This window comes from Coregonus lavaretus (assembly GCF_964263955.1).
Source record: "Coregonus lavaretus genome assembly, chromosome: 15".
Lineage (NCBI taxonomy): Eukaryota > Metazoa > Chordata > Actinopteri > Salmoniformes > Salmonidae > Coregonus > Coregonus lavaretus.
Genome location: NC_140002.1, coordinates 42,593,589 through 42,609,663, shown reverse-complemented (window position 1 = coordinate 42,609,663; position 16,075 = coordinate 42,593,589). Strand labels below are relative to the sequence as shown.

Sequence of the window (16,075 nt, the reverse complement as noted above, 5' to 3'; positions counted from 1 at the left end):
TGACATGAGAGAACTTGGGAAGGTTGAACACCAGACGGGCTGCAGTGTTCTGGATAAATTGTAGGGGTTTAATGGCACAGGCAGGGAGCCCAGCCAACAGCGAGTTGCAGTAATCCAGACGGGAGATGACAAGTGCCTGGATTAGGACCTGTGCCGCTTTCTGTGTAAGGTAGGGTCGTACTCTGCGAATGTTGTAGAGCATGAACCTGCAGGATCGGGTCACTGCTTTGATGTTAGTGGAGAACGACAGGGTGTTGTCCAGGGTCACGCCAAGGTTCTTTGCACTCTGGGAGGAGGACACAATGGAGTTGTTCACCACCTGGTTATCAGACTCTGTCAATCACCGCATTCTTATTGGCAGACTAAATAGCCTTGGTTTCTCAAATGACTGCCTCGCCTGGTTCACCAACTACTTCTCAGAGTTCAATGTGTCAAATTGGAGGGCCTGTTGTCTGGACCTCTGGCAGTCTCTATGGGGGTGCCACAGGGTTCAATTCTCGGGCCGACTCTATTCTCTGTGTATATCAATGATGTCGCTCTTGCTGCTGGTGACTCTCAGATCCACCTCTACGCAGACGACACCATTTTGTACACATCTGGCCCTTCATTGGACACTGTGTTATTAAACCTCCAAACGAGCTTCAATGCCATACAGCACTCCTTGCGTAGCATCCAACTGCTCTTAAACGCTAGTAAAACTAAGTACATGCTCTTCAATCGAACGCTGCTTGCACCCGCCCTCCCGACTAGAATAACTACTCTCGGCGGGTCTGACTTAGAATATGTGGACAACTACAAATACCTAGGTGTCTGGTTAGACCGTAAACTCTCCTTCCAGACTCACAATAAGCATCTCCTATCCAAAGTTAAATCTAGAATCGGCTTCCTATTTCGCAACAAACCTCCTTCACTTATGCTGCCAAACATGCCCTCATAAAACTGACTATCCTACCGATCCTTGACTTCGGCGATGTCATTTACAAAATAGCCTCCAACACTCTACTCAACAAATTGGATGTAGTCTATCACAGTACCATCCGTTTTGTCACCAAAGCCCCATATACTACCCACCATTGTGACCTGTACGCTCTCGTTGGCTGGCCCTCACTACATATTCGTTGCCAAACCCACTGGCTCCAGGTCATCTATAAATCACTGCTAGGCAAATCCCCGCCTTATCTTAGCTCATTGGTCACCATAGCAACACCCACCCGTAGTATGCGCTCCAGCAGGTATATCTCACTGGTCATCCCCAAAGCCAACACCTCCTTTGGCCGCCATTCCTTCCAGTTCTCTGCTGCCAATGACTGGAACGAATTGCAAAAATCTCTGAAGCTGGAGACTCTCTTTTCTCCCTCACTATCTTTAAGCATCAGTTGCCAGAGCAGCTTACCGATCACTGCACCTGTACACAGCCCATCTGTAATTAGCCCACCCAACTACCTCATCCCCATATTGTTATTTATTTAGCTCATTTGCACCCCAGTATCTCTATTTACACATCATCTTCTGCACATCTATCATTCCAGTGTTAATACTAAATTGTAATTATTTTGCACTATGGCCTATTTATTGCCTTACCTCCATAACTTACTACATTTGCACACACTGTATATAGATTTTCTATTGTGTTATTGACTGTACGTTTTGTTTATTCCATATGTAACTATATGTTGTTTTTATCGCACTGCTTTGCTTTATCTTGGCCAGGTCGCAGTTGTAAATGAGAACTTGTTCTCAACTGGCTTACCTGGTTAAATAAAGGTGAAATAAAAATACAAAAATAAATAAGACGGGGACTGAACACAACGATTCCGCATGTTTTTTTCTGCTACATTTTAAGAAAACCGAGATTTGGGTCTTAGGGGTGTGGTTCGATGTGGGTGTATTATGTATGGCTGACAGGTAGCCTCAAGGTTAGAGCATTGGGCTTATAACCGCAAGGTCACTGGTTAGAATCCCAGAGCGACATGTCGCTGTGCCCTTGAGCAAAACACTTAACCCCAATTGCTGCTGGCTGCACCCTGGACTAATTTCTGAGAACCTGTCTACAACTTCATCATCAGCAAGCTGTCGTAAATAAAGCACAAGCTACACACTGTTTATCAATGCCCAAAATAAGTTCCATCTCTGTGTTTGTCAATGAAGCTAGTTGGTAGCAGGCACATTGAGCAGCCAGGCCACATTAGCTAAATCAGCTTATCAATTCAGTGGTGATGTGTGTGCTTTGGTGGTGTTGAAGCACACACATCGCCACTCGCCAGTGAATTGGCGTTTTTTTTAAACAACTTTCTCACTACCCATTACCAGAGTGTGCATCTGTCTGGCACTGTTTCATAGTGAATCGTGTTACAAAACATGTCGCAGCAGGACACAAAATGCTTGCGAATAGGTTTCTAAATGTTTTAAATTGACAAGTGGCATGCAACTAAGTGCGCATCGTCTCAATTCTCATTTTGCCCAAAACAGTGGCAGACTCAAGTGATCACTAATATCAAACATAAGAGCGAGTGGCCACTCCATAAAGGGCACATAAATGTGTTATTTAAACATAACATTGTCGACGTGTTGTCTTATTACACCTGCGTCATTGCGCAAAATAGTATGCAGCATCATCTAGATATGTGTGCAACAAAAGTCAACATTCACCTTCTGCTACCATTGCTGTCAACCCGTTTACGCATACAGTTTGACGCATACATTCGATAAATCCAACGTATGCGCCACACAGAACGCACTGCAACTGCCTCTGCAATACAATGCTGCAAGGCAAACGCAGCGTTCCATTGGCGATGAATGTACTTCTGGTGTACCAAAACACAATGACGCAGTCAGTGTGTTCAAATGTGCTGCGTAATGGGCAGGTCTGTCTCACTGTAGGTGCTACTACAATCACCGCAGCTGATTCTCCATGTATTACAATTCTCCCTAGGCGTTACGCTTTGAACACTCCGACTGCGTCATTGCGCAAAATAGTATGCAGCATCATCTCGATATGTGTGCAACAAAAGTTCAACATTCACCTTCTGCTACCATTTCTGTCAACCCGTTTACGCATACAGTTTGACGCATACGTTCGATAAATCCAACGTACTGCAACTGGCTCTGCAATGCAATGCTGCAAGGCAAACGCATTCCATTGGAAATGAATGTACTTCTGGTGTACCAAAACACAATGATGCAGTCGGTGTGTTCGAAGCGTTACCATCTCGTGTTTTAGTAGGCAATTAGGCATGATTTGCCCCGTGTAGCTCAGTTGGTAGAGCATGGCGCTTGCAATGCCAGGGTTGTGGGTTCGATTCCCACAGGGGGCCAGTATGAAAAAAATAAAATGTATGCACTCACTAACTGTAAGTCGCTCTGGATAAGAGCGTCTGCTAAATGACTAAAATGTAATGATTGTAATCCAAACCCAGCCCTCATGGAAGTCATGACCTCAGTTACACAAATCTCACAAAACTCTGTTTTGGAATATACTATGACCAGAATGATCCTACTTACACTTTTTAGTCAATTTTGGCACTGAAATAAATGTTTGACTAATATTAATGCCACATAAGCCATTTTCAACCAGATAAGTAGTTTTTTTGCATTCAGTTGCTCTTTAATTTACACTGCACAGTAAAAGTATGATTTCATAGTCTGGTTTATATGGCTTATACTGATTACACAAACAGTTCAGCTGGCGTACCCTTGGGATAAGGAGAAACTTAAATGAATCTTTGATGTTCTGAGGAACAAAGTGAGAGAGAAAAACTACCATGAGATTAAATAAAATATAAAAGGAGGTAGTAAACAAACAATATACTATGAAGAATGAGCAAAATAAATTAATGGTGAACGTGTACAATAACAAGATTGAAGAATAATATTAGGTTGAGTCTACAACTGGAATTAACACAATTGGTACACCATTTTTGGATTTCTCTGTGCGTTAGTGCTGAGCGATTAGTGCTTTTTGAGGTTGGTTCGGTTTCGGCTCGATTAGCAAAAAATTATCACTGTTTAAAAAAATATACATATATACATATTTTTTTTATGACAGTAAATGCACTATGCATTATGTGAGTTAAATGCTGTAACACAGAATAAACAATTAATAAAAGTCCCAAGATGGTAGTGACTGCCCATTAATGCTTATCACATTCATAATTTATTCACATTACTTTGCTTTAATAAAATATTTGTTTTATTTGATGGTTTTATTATTTCATTCCAAGTCATCATCTCATCTCTATAGAGCTGCTGCCTATGCTATCTGACAAAATCACTATTTTAGTAGTTCTTCAAAGTAAATAAGGCATACTTTTATGACTGCTGAATCCCAACTATCAATCACTTAGATCATGTATTTTCAAGCTCCTGAAGCAACTGCTTTCTATTCCTCTCGATTCTCTCTTCTCTTTAGTCTCCATGTCTGCTCTGCACAGACCGGACAAGATTAAGCGGGTGCACAATGGATGCTGGTCATTGTCGTTTATTACCACATCTTCTGCGCTAAACTATGTAGAATATTGGCCTGTTGGAAACTACAACTCCCTACTACATCGCACAGTTCAGGCTTGATCTGATTTATCTCTACAGAAACTGCACATCGAGCTCACAGAAAAAAAACGAAGGTAATGGAATTCAAATAATTGAACCGATGGCGGTCAATTAGTTGTTTAAAACCCCCAAAATATCAGACATTTCCATTAATCGCTCAGCACTACTGTGCGTGGTAACAACAAATGTCAATTTATCAAACTTTTTTGAATTAAATTATCAAGAGCATGAGTAGATGGCATCAATTTGTTTGGGTGCCAGCAACCTAACACTACTTCAAGTCAAGAAGGAAAGTAAAACAAAATCCCCTCTGAGGTACAGACTGTTGCACTTACCATGTCTTCCCTTTCAAAACAAACATACTTTTGTGTTCATACCATGAGTCTATTTCTACAGAGAATACTCCTGAGTAACAATGTACAGCAACCGAAAGCGTTCCTGACTGCAGTAGTCCTTTCACAATTCACAAAAAAATCTGATCCCAACAGGTGGTGCCAAATATAACACATATAATTGCTTGAGCCATTACTGTGAAGCTGTTCTTTCGATACACTGAATGTCCTTTTTTCAAGGAGATGAAACACTCTAGAGCCTCAGGCACACTCACAATAAAACTGTTTCATGGCTATGTTTTTAAATGCCCTTTGTTGAACATACAGATCGCAGAGAAGTTCTGTTGTGTTAGAAACAGGTATGTCCCTTTGTCCTTGACATAGCTTTCCCTGACCTTCAAACGGCCACATCCTGATCTGCAGTGTTGTTGCAGTGAGAGAAAGCACTAACAGGTATGCTAACTGGTCGGCAACATCTGTAAATACCCACAGGAAGGGCACTTCGTCAGGCATTAAGGTCACCTAATGCTTCCCTATCACACTACTGTTCCTGCCTCCAGTACCAAGCAAGGCCAGTGATCTGGATCACAGAAAATGGTGCAATTTCATGGGCCCATACCCCAGGATGGCTTGATAATTGGGTAAATAGGCCGGTGTGCACTTGATTGGCAACATGAAGGTCATGCTGCCTGGTGCAGTTAGATAAATGATAGAGGCGAAAATACCTTTAATGAATAACAACTACTTAACAGTCTGGCTCAGAGGTGGTTCAAGGCTACAACAACATGGCTGTATGTTGCCTTAATACCTACTATAATATATATGTAACTAAAGGCATATCTTTGATACAATGGAATACTAGATCCGTTTAATGACGAGGGCTGGTGAGTCAATGTTTGCCGCAGAGGTGGTTCTTTCAAGGTCAGCGTACATGCTGCTGCTGTTGCTCTTTGCTGCTGTGTCCACTGCTGACACTCTTTGATCAACTCTCTTTTAATTTAATTTCACTTAGCCGACCAACAGAATGTTTTTCACTACAAAGACTTCATTTTCATCTCAACCAAAGCATTCCTCTCCTGGGCATGAGAGTCTACCAAACGATTAACTTACGAGCCTGTGTATCAATTTAATATGGCCCTTTGATCAATTCAGAAAATGGTTTTAATTTTTTTTATAATCTGATGTTTAGTGCCAAAAGGAGCCCTCGTTCAATATTCTCCAATGGGAGAATCTGTTTTCATGTACCCCCATTAAGTGCTGTCAGTCAATATTACTCAACATACCAGTTACAGCGATTCAGAGCTGCTAACAGGGGTACAGGGTCTGTCTGCCCGCTTATCGGCTCTTTCAACGCAGATGAGATAACAACACTGCTTGATACACCAGAGCAGAGTTTCCCAAACTTTTTCACTCAGGCCCCCCTTCCAGCATTGGGGGAACATCCCGCGCGCGCCATGTCTATTTCTATGGGCACAAGCACTGTTCATGACAAAATGTTCACACCCCTCTTGTTGGGGGAGAGAACATATTGCAATTCTACACATTTTGTTATGTGCTGCAGAAAACATTCTGCAGTTTTAAAGTGATTTTTTTTGCAATTCTATACATTTTGCCATGTCTAATGTCTATTCATGTGATATTTGAGTGACTCAAACGTCACAACAAAATCTATGGGCTAAAAAACCTATCTAAAAAAGTTAGCTGACATGGCCTAGTTGATCTGGACATTTCTGACAAGTTATAAATAGCTCTCTAAGGTATGCCATGACTGACATGACAAGAGGAAAACTGATGATGCACCCTACCAATTTAAAAATTGCACCTTGTGTATTCTACTATTACAACTTTCAAGAGTAAGTTGAAAGCTGGACTGAGTTCCTAAAAACATTTTTGCCGACCCCTCGCGCCCCCCACAGTTTGGAAACCACAGCAGCAGAGAGCACCTTGAGCTTAACTCAGCAGCGAGTTAAAAAAACACCATGGACTCAGATATGGCTATCATAAACCTTATCCAATCAACATCTAGCCTGCAACATCGCTTGTTTGGTAGTCTGCTGAGCATCATGATCTACCTTTTACATCATGATGTTCGGTGGCTAAACAAGGTTAACAATGCTGTCAAGAGGGCAGCCTATGTGAGCTTAGGGAGGAGATGCTTTTCTCTGCGATTGCCGCCACAAGAAAGCCAATACATATCTAGCCAAAACGCTTGATGAGGAGTTCGTATCAGATGTTTGTTTTTTAGTTTGTTTTTTAGTGACATCTTCAATCAATTGAATGGACTTCATTTGGGACTACAGGGGAGTTATTGACATGATTTAAAAACGGATGTATTTTCAAAATAAATGTGTTATTTTCTCCTCTAAATTGAGGCCAAACAAAACGGTCAATTTCCCTACACTGTACAACTATATTCAGTCATCATCAGTACAGATAACCCCCGTGATGTCTGAGTTTTTAGATAAACTGAAGACTAACTTTGCAATGAGATTTGATGAGTTTAAGTCTCCGCAGAGGTGGTGCAGTTTGTTATAGGGACCCGTTTTCTACTGATGCGGGGGGAGAGAGACTTCTCCGTAAAAGCTAGTCAACTGCGATATGCATAAAATATTTGTATAAAAATGTATGTATAAAAAATATCAAAACAAGACAGAAAAAATAACAAAATGATAAAGAAATAGAAAATAGAACAGAATGATGCTGGTCAACTGAGATTTCCCATGCATAAAATGTTTCCTATGTGTAAATAAAAACTAAAGATGAAGCTATGTACAGTAGGGAATACAAGTATTTGATATACTGCCGATTTTGCAGGTTTTCCTACTTACAAAGCATGTAAAGGTCTGTAATTGTTATCATAGGTACACTTCAACTGTGAGAGAATCCAGAAAATCACATTGTATGATTTTTAAGTAATTAATTTGCATTTTATTGCATGACATAATTATTTGATACATCAGAAAAGCAGAACTTAATATTTGGTACAGAAACCTTTGTTTGCAATTACAGAGATCATACGTTTCCTGTAGGTCTTGACCAGGTTTGCACACACTGCAGCAGGGATTTTGGCCCACTCCTCCATACAGACCTTCTCCAGATCCTTCAGGTTTCGGGGCTGTCGCTGGGCAATACGGACTTTCAGCTCCCTCCAAAGATTTTCTATTGGGTTCAGGTCTGGAGACTGGCTAGGCCACTCCAGGACCTTGAGATGCTTCTTACGGAGCCACTCCTTAGTTGCCCTGGTTGTGTGTTTTGGGTCGTTGTCATGCTGGGAAGACCCAGCCACGACCCATCTTCAATGCTCTTACTGAGGGAAGGAGGTTGTTGGCCAAGATCTCGCGATACATGGCCCCATCCATCCTCCCCTCAATACGGTGCAGTCGTCCTGTCCCCTTTGCAGAAAAGCATCCCCAAAGAATGATGTTTCCACCTCCATGCTACACGGTTGGGATGGTGTTCTTGGGGTTGTACTCATCCTTCTTCTTCCTCCAAACACGGCGAGTGGAGTTTAGACCAAAAAGCTCGATTTTTGTCTCATCAGACCACATGACCTTCTCCCATTCCTCCTCTGGATCATCCAGATGGTCATTGGCAAACTTCAGACGGGCCTGGACATGCGCTGGCTTGAGCAGGGGGACCTTGCAGGATTTTAATCCATGACGGCGTAGTGTGTTACTAATGGTTTTCTTTGAGACTGTGGTCCCAGCTCTCTTCAGGTCATTGACCAGGTCCTGCCGTGTAGTTCTGGGCTGATCCCTCACCTTCCTCATGATCATTGATGCCCCACGAGGTGAGATCTTGCATGGAGCCCCAGACCGAGGGTGATTGACCGTCATCTTGAACTTCTTCCATTTTCTAATAATTGCGCCAACAGTTGTTGCCTTCTCACCAAGCTGCTTGCCTATTGTCCTGTAGCCCATCCCAGCCTTGTGCAGGTCTACAATTTTATCCCTGATGTCCTTACACAGCTCCCTGGTCTTGGCCATTGTGGAGAGGTTGGAGTCTGTTTGATTGAGTGTGTGGACAGGTGTCTTTTATACAGGTAACGAGTTCAAACAGGTGCAGTTAATACAGGTAATGAGTGGAGAACAGGAGGGCTTCTTAAAGAAAAACTAACAGGTCTGTGAGAGCCGGAATTCTTACTGGTTGGTAGGTGATCAAATACTTATGTCATGCAATAAAATGCAAATTAATTACTTAAAAATCATAGAATGTGATTTTCTGGATTTTTGGTTTAGATTCCGTCTCTCACAGTTAAAGTGTACCTATGATAAAATGTCTGGCCGCCCTGTAAATAACCTTTTTCAAATCTGGCCCCCGTAAGAATACAGTTGAATAGCCCTGGTATATTACCTGCATAAACGTATAGTGGCTGGAGCCAGTTTTGAGAAGGGGTAGTGTATACCATACCTTTGAGATCCAGGTTGCGGGCTCCGTTGGAGTGCTGGGTGACGGTGTGGGAGTCGATTTTGAGGATGTGCACGTTATTGTCGTCCCGGGAGACCACCACATCGTGCCACTGGTTGTCGTTGAGAGGCTTCTCAGAGTTGCCCTTCATGAGTGACGGCCCGTTCCCCAGGTCAAACACGTAATGAATGTACCTACAACACAGCATTACACCATGAAGTAGGCCATTTACAGAATGACAAATATATATCTATGTATGTATTTAATGGAAATTAAATGGATAGGGACGATCTTGCAACATCCTGTTTTCTTGAAATACTGTAAATCGATAATATTCATACAAACTTCATCAGAGAATGTGTAGGTGCCTTCATAGAAAGTGAAGTACTAGCCGTACTGAGAGTGCTATGACTGAGTTCTCTCTCCAGCCCATGGATCCAGAGTGATGTGTGTTGCTGCTGCAGGCTCCACAGTTATGGACAACTCCTGCTGACTAATTGCTTACTGAGCGACAGTATTTCTGGGCAAACCTGGACTGCGGTTAAACATCTGTGGCCATTATTGTTTGCTCTCTCACTCTTACTCATTCTATCCTTCTCTTTTTACAAAATCATTTTCAGTGAACAAAACATTCTGAAACATTCCCTTTATATGCCTCCAGCTGACAGAATAAAATGATTCCGTGTAACACGAAATAACTTGTTGAGCTAGAAAAACGAGGAACAGTGAGCTGTGTTATTATTCATTCATCCCACACCCTCTGCATGGTTACAGTATCTGGAAAAATAGGTTGCAAAATAGGTTGAACACATTTTTTTCTTCCTTTTTTAACAGGGAAATTATATTGAGACCAAGGCCTCATTTTGCAAGGGAGGTCTGCATGTAGACAAATTATACAACATTTACAAATAATGGCTTCTTCTGGTCTAAAAACAACCTCCAACCAATTACCCAAGTCAATTGAATAGCTAGGTGGAGCTTCACCCCTTCCTAACCCCCACCACACCACTCACCCTTTGACCAGCTCCACAACGATGAAGTCACTGCCGTCTCCAGAGCTGAAGAGCAGCAGGCCATCGAGGCTGGTGGTCTTGAACTGAAAGAAGAGGTGCATGGAGGCATAGGCCTGCAGGGTGGAGAAGGCCAGGCAGCTAGCCCGACTGTGGAAGGTCACAGGGTCAGCCACGATGTGGCGCATGCCGAAGCGGGCGTTGAGCTCGCAGTAGGAGATGTCTCCGTTCTTACACTGGTCCAGGTAGGGCACGCCATTGAATGAGAGGGCCTGCAGGTGCCCTATGAAGTTAGATGGCACCACGGAGATAAAACGGCGCTCGGTCATGATGCCCGTCTCAATGTTGTGGAACTCCAGGCGAGTATGGGCACCGGTCATATGGCCTGGGGTGGAATAAATTCATGTTGATGGGCAGAGATGTAGTGTACCATGATGATCACAGTTTCCCTTCATCTCATGGTTTGACTCTGCTCTACCATCTTACCTTCCACAGTCACGTTGTCCACAGAGAGCTGCAGGTTCTTCCCACGACGCACCACCTTCACTGAGTGCCACTCATTGTCGTTCAGCTTCTGTCCTGCTAACAGTGTCTCTGGGCCTTTACCTGTGGAGAAGAAAGGTTGAAGTCAACACCAGAGCACATTCATACAGAATATCCTTTTCCAAGGGATCTTAAATGGATTTAAATGGATAAAATACACTGAGTGTACAAAACATTAAGAACACCTTTCCATGACAGACATTGCAGGTGAATCCAGGTGAAAGCTATGATCCCTTATTGATGTAACTTGTTAAATCAACTTCAATCAGTGTATATAAAGGAGAGGAGACTAAGTAAATATGTGTATATAAAGGAGAGGAGACAGGTTAAATAAGTATGTTTAGCCTTGAGACATTTGAGACATGGATTGTGTATGTGTGCCATTCAGAGGGTGAAAAGTGTTTAAGTGCCTTTGAACGGGGTATGGTAGTAGGTGCCAGGCGCACCGGTTTGTGTCAAGAACTGCAACGCTGCTCTGTTTCCCGTGTGTATCAAGAATGGTCCACCACCTAAAGGACATCCAGCCAACTTGACACAACTGTGGGAAGCATTGGAGTCAACATGGGCCAGCATCGCTGTGGAATGCTTTCGACACCTTGTAGAGTCCATGCCCCAACGAATTGAGGCTGTTCTGAGGGCAAAAAGGTGTTCCTAATGTTTGGTACACTCCATGTATACTTCCTGATACTCCCTGCCAGTGGAGGCTGCTGAGGGGAGGACGGCTCATAATAATGGCTGGAATGGAGTAAATGGAATGGTTTCAAACACATCAAGGACGTGGTTTCCAAGGGGTTGATACCACTCCATTGACCATTGAGTTGAGAGTGTTTAAGAAATATTGTACTGTGCATTGTCACTCATCACAAGTGCTAAATGCTTATTGAATATGTACTTCTATTTTGTATCATATGACTCAAATCAGTTTGTGAAATCATATATGAACCCCTTAGACTACCAGCTAACAACTTAAGTAGTATCCAGAGGCTTGGCCAGTGGATACTGGTTTATAGCTCAAGGATTTCTGCTAAATCTTCCGCTTTTTTTTCCAGCTCTCAAGGTTTGGTTTGAAAATAGGTCACAATGCGGAAGCTTCGCCACTGCAGCACCGTCACCCCCGATCAGTGGTTATGCAACAGGCGGCCAACACAGCAGTTCAAAGAAGTTCTGACATGGCTGGCAAAGCTAATTGGTCATGCCTCAGCCTGCTGGGCCTCAGGGGGTTTGTCTGTCTAATTGAGCTCAGGGTGTATAAAAATCCCAGGAGACATAGAGAGGACACTGGCTGCTACAGGAACGCTGCAGCTGATGACATCAATTGGTTTCCAAATACTCCACTGTTTCTTCCACTGGGAGAGAGAGGCCACTGGCTTGTTGAGCTTAACAGCAGAGCAAGTGTCTCAGCAAGGGGTAACATTATAGACCAACTACACACTTATCTGATAGATATGGGTCCTGTGTAAACACATACTACCGGTGAATATTCATTGTATAACGTCAAGTTCTGTTTTTATTACTATTGACATGATTAGAGTGTCTAAGAATGACAACTAATGTTAGAAACTGCTAGGCCTGAGGCAGAGCAGTGCTTTTCAAAAGTGAAACCTTGTAACAATCGTAAAACAACAACATACTGTCAGTCTGTTTTCAGCCCGATTATAAAAGCATGTCTATTATCCCCAAATAAACTCCAGACCTTAGTATGGATCCCCAGTCCTGTTCCTTTTTATTGACTGTGGGTTTGTCCTACCAAACCCTGTTTACCCACTAAATCAACACAACAGTCTACTGAGCAGGTGGAGGGAGGTACAGAGAAATATATGCAGAGAGGAGGAGATGGGACTTTTCATCTGAAATGAACTGTGTTAAAGCAGTGTTGGTCTGGCCTCAGAGGTGGGCTCCCCTGCTGTCTACTTACTGAGCTTCAGCCCAAACACCTACACTGTGCTTCAGCAGCGAGAGCAACTCCACCAGGAACAAGCACATACGAGTTAGAAGTTGGCAAGCTAGTTATGTAAGGGCTATAGTAGTGGGCTGAAAAGTAGGAATTCTGATGTGTCAGAAAGCATATCAGTACATATCCACAGTGAGGTGGGGGGATGGATTTATTTAATAAACTCTTTGAAAAGGTAGGGTTTCAGACGTTTTCAGAAGATGGGCAGGGACTCCCATTGTCCTGACATTAGGGGTGGGGAAGCTTGTTCCACCATTGGGGTGACAGGACATAGAAGAGCTTTAACTGGGCTGAGCGGGAACTGACCCCCTGTAGCAGTGGGCTGAGATGTCTGCCAGGCACACAGAGATGCATGTCGCAACCTGGGTGTCAGGATGGGGGGAAAGAGAAATGTAGTTGAGTGTCATCCACATAGCAATGATGGAAGAAACCATGTGAGGATATGACGGAGCCAAGTGACTTGATAGGAGCGACCTGCCAGGTAGGATACAAACCAGGATTGTGCAGAGCCTGAGACGCCCAGCCCTGGGAGGGTGGAGCGGAGGATCTGATGGTTCATGGTGTTGAAGGCAGCGAATAGATCTAGCAGAATGAGAACAGCGAGTCAGCTTTGGCAGAGCGGAGAGCCTCCGTTACACAGAGGAGAGCGGTCACAGTTGAGTGAGCTGTCTTGAAGCCTGACTGGTTTGTTTCAAGAAGATTGTTCTGAGAGAGATAACAAGAGAGTTGGTCAGAGACAGCAGCAGTGTTTTGGGAACAAAAGAAAGGGATACTGGTCAGTCGTTCTTTACGTCAGAGGGGTGGAGTGTTGGTTTCTTCAGGAGGAGAGCGACTCTGGTCTTCTTGAAGTCAGAGGGGACGCAGCCAGTGGTGAGGGATACATTGATGAGGGAAGTGAGAAGGTCTCCAGAGATTGTCTGCCACCACCACCACGACCAAATACAAATACCAGATGTTCTTGGACTATGAGAGAACATAGTCAGATGAAGAGAGAGCAGCTGGAGTAGCAGTGTTCTCTGGGGTGAACCATGTCACCGTCGGGGACAAAAAGTCTAGGGACTGAAGGGCAGCATAGGCTGAGATGAACTCGCCGTTCTTGACCACAGATCTGCAGTTCCAAACGCTGCAGGAGATCAGGACTTCCACATGGGTTATGCGCGCAGGGTACACTACATTAGAAGGGTTGCAGCCAAGGGGTGGGGAGCGTCTGTAAAGCCTACAGGGAGAGGAGCGAACAGGTATAGAAAACACATTTATAGTTGACAAAGCTAGAAAATAGCAAAATGAGATCTGAAAATAACTAGGTAAGATACTCAAATGAGAGAGTGGTGTAGAGCCTTCGACTCTTTCCTTCCTCTAATAACTCTAGAACAAGTCGGCAGAACTATCTTTGTTTCGGCAACAGTCTTTGTTTTGGCAACAAGACCACCGCTTGACAAGACCGCTGCTTACAGCTGCTGCTGAAAAAACAGGGGAGACTGAAGTATTAACACTAATTGCTGATTGCCTAGGAGAGGTGAAACACCTCCGCCTCCAATACAGGCACTGATGAGTCAGACTGTCAACAGAAACCACAGCACAAGAGATGAGCAATTAACAGTTAGGCCAGCAATGATTAATTAGGTAACTAGAAAGACTTAAATTGACCAAGCAATACCAGCAAGAAATTATTGAATAAAAAATGATACTGAGCTATTCTTGCAGAAACAGTAGAGGTCCCTTCCCAGCTATGGATTGAGACACATTACCTCTTTCACAGAGCTGCACACATAAATCAACCTCTCACACAAATACTCCATTGACACAAATGCAAAATGTATATCAGTTTGAATTACGCACAGTTTCGATTATAAAAAAAAAAAAAAGCTGAACATTAAAGGAGAATTAATGCACACAGCTATTCTTTACATTACGGTAAATTGAATGTCCTTCTGCAGTGACTGCATCTTGATATACCGAAGGCACAGGTATAGTACACTGTGGGTTTACATTCTGTGTTCTGATTTCAGTTCATTTGACGTGTGCTTTTATTTAGTCTCACTGGGCTTGTCAGGCTTTGTATAGACGATGGGGAGAAGGACTACGGCATCAGTAGCTTTAAACTAGCCATTTCCTTGGCAAATTTTATCCAGAGTATTTGATTAGTATGATTTTAATAAGGCTAGCCTCAAAGGCATGGTGATGATACAGTACATAATGGCTGAGTTGAGACTTGTAAGCTATTGATGCTAATCAAAGCATGCTAATGACATTCTTTTCTTACAACAAATGGGTCCTTTTTAGATGTAACAGTATACTTATTAAAATACGTAGTCCAACATTAGTAGGTCTATTACATGTCAAAATGAAACATATATGGTAATTCTTTATTTTAAGGGTCCTTAATAAACCATTTATAATGCTTTTACAAACCATATATTTATCATTACTCCCACATTTGCAAATGTTAGTAAGCTAGTTATTCACACATGTATATATATTTATTTAAACATCCTGTGATGTGTGCTTTTTTTGTTTTTTTACAAGGTTGTGCAGAAATGAAAATAAATAAAACATTTATAAAGTATTTATAAAGAATAAATAGCGCTGACCTTAGATTAGGGACTGCAAAAATACATGAATGATTCGTAAATGGTTTATAAATGTGGGAGTAATGATTAATAAATGGTCAACATAATTTATGAACGCCTTATAAATCGTTTATTCCAGACCCTTGAAATAAAGTGTTCTCCATTATTGACCTAAGGGGCACTATGCTTTGAGTGCTGCATTATTTACTTACTGTAAACCCATTGATGTGGACTGTTCTATTGCAGTAGAAGATCTCTATCTTAAAAATACTGACCGTATACAGCAGTATATGTAAACATAATGTAAACATTCCTTACTTCAAGATACTTCAACTGGTGACTATCCGGGAGAATAAATAAAAAGGAACACTCTATCAAGGCTCTGATGAAGGCCGAAACGTAAGTCTATTGTTTGTTTGTCCCGGCAACAGTGCTCCTTTTTCTTTATTCTCCCGGATAGTCACCAGTTGAAGTATCCTGGAGTAAGGAATGTTTTGGGGATTTACAAGTCCCTCAGTCGAGCACCTGATTTCCCTATTGAGCTGGGCTGAAGCGCACTTGGGTATACCTTCTTTCTATGATGTAAACATACAGTGCATTCGGAAAGTATTCAGACCCCTTGACTTTTTCCACATTTTGTTACTTTACAGCCTTATTCTAAAATGTATTACATCGTTTTTTCCCCTCATCAATCTACACACAATACCCCATAACGAC

General features: G+C 42.6%; 1 protein-coding gene across 1 annotated transcript in view; it reads right to left on the bottom strand.

The window, feature by feature from the left end:
- Positions 1-16,075, bottom strand: part of LOC311142907 (neurexin-2-like) — a gene marked incomplete at its 5' end in the record, with an annotated part of 198,989 nt that overhangs the window by 91,749 nt on the left and 91,165 nt on the right. Inside the window, 3 exons of the mRNA XM_084178625.1 lie at positions 9,288-9,478; positions 10,298-10,679; positions 10,781-10,900. Of these exons, the coding sequence (XP_084034751.1) occupies positions 9,288-9,478; positions 10,298-10,679; positions 10,781-10,900 (693 nt within the window). The remainder of the gene's footprint in view (positions 1-9,287; positions 9,479-10,297; positions 10,680-10,780; positions 10,901-16,075) is intronic.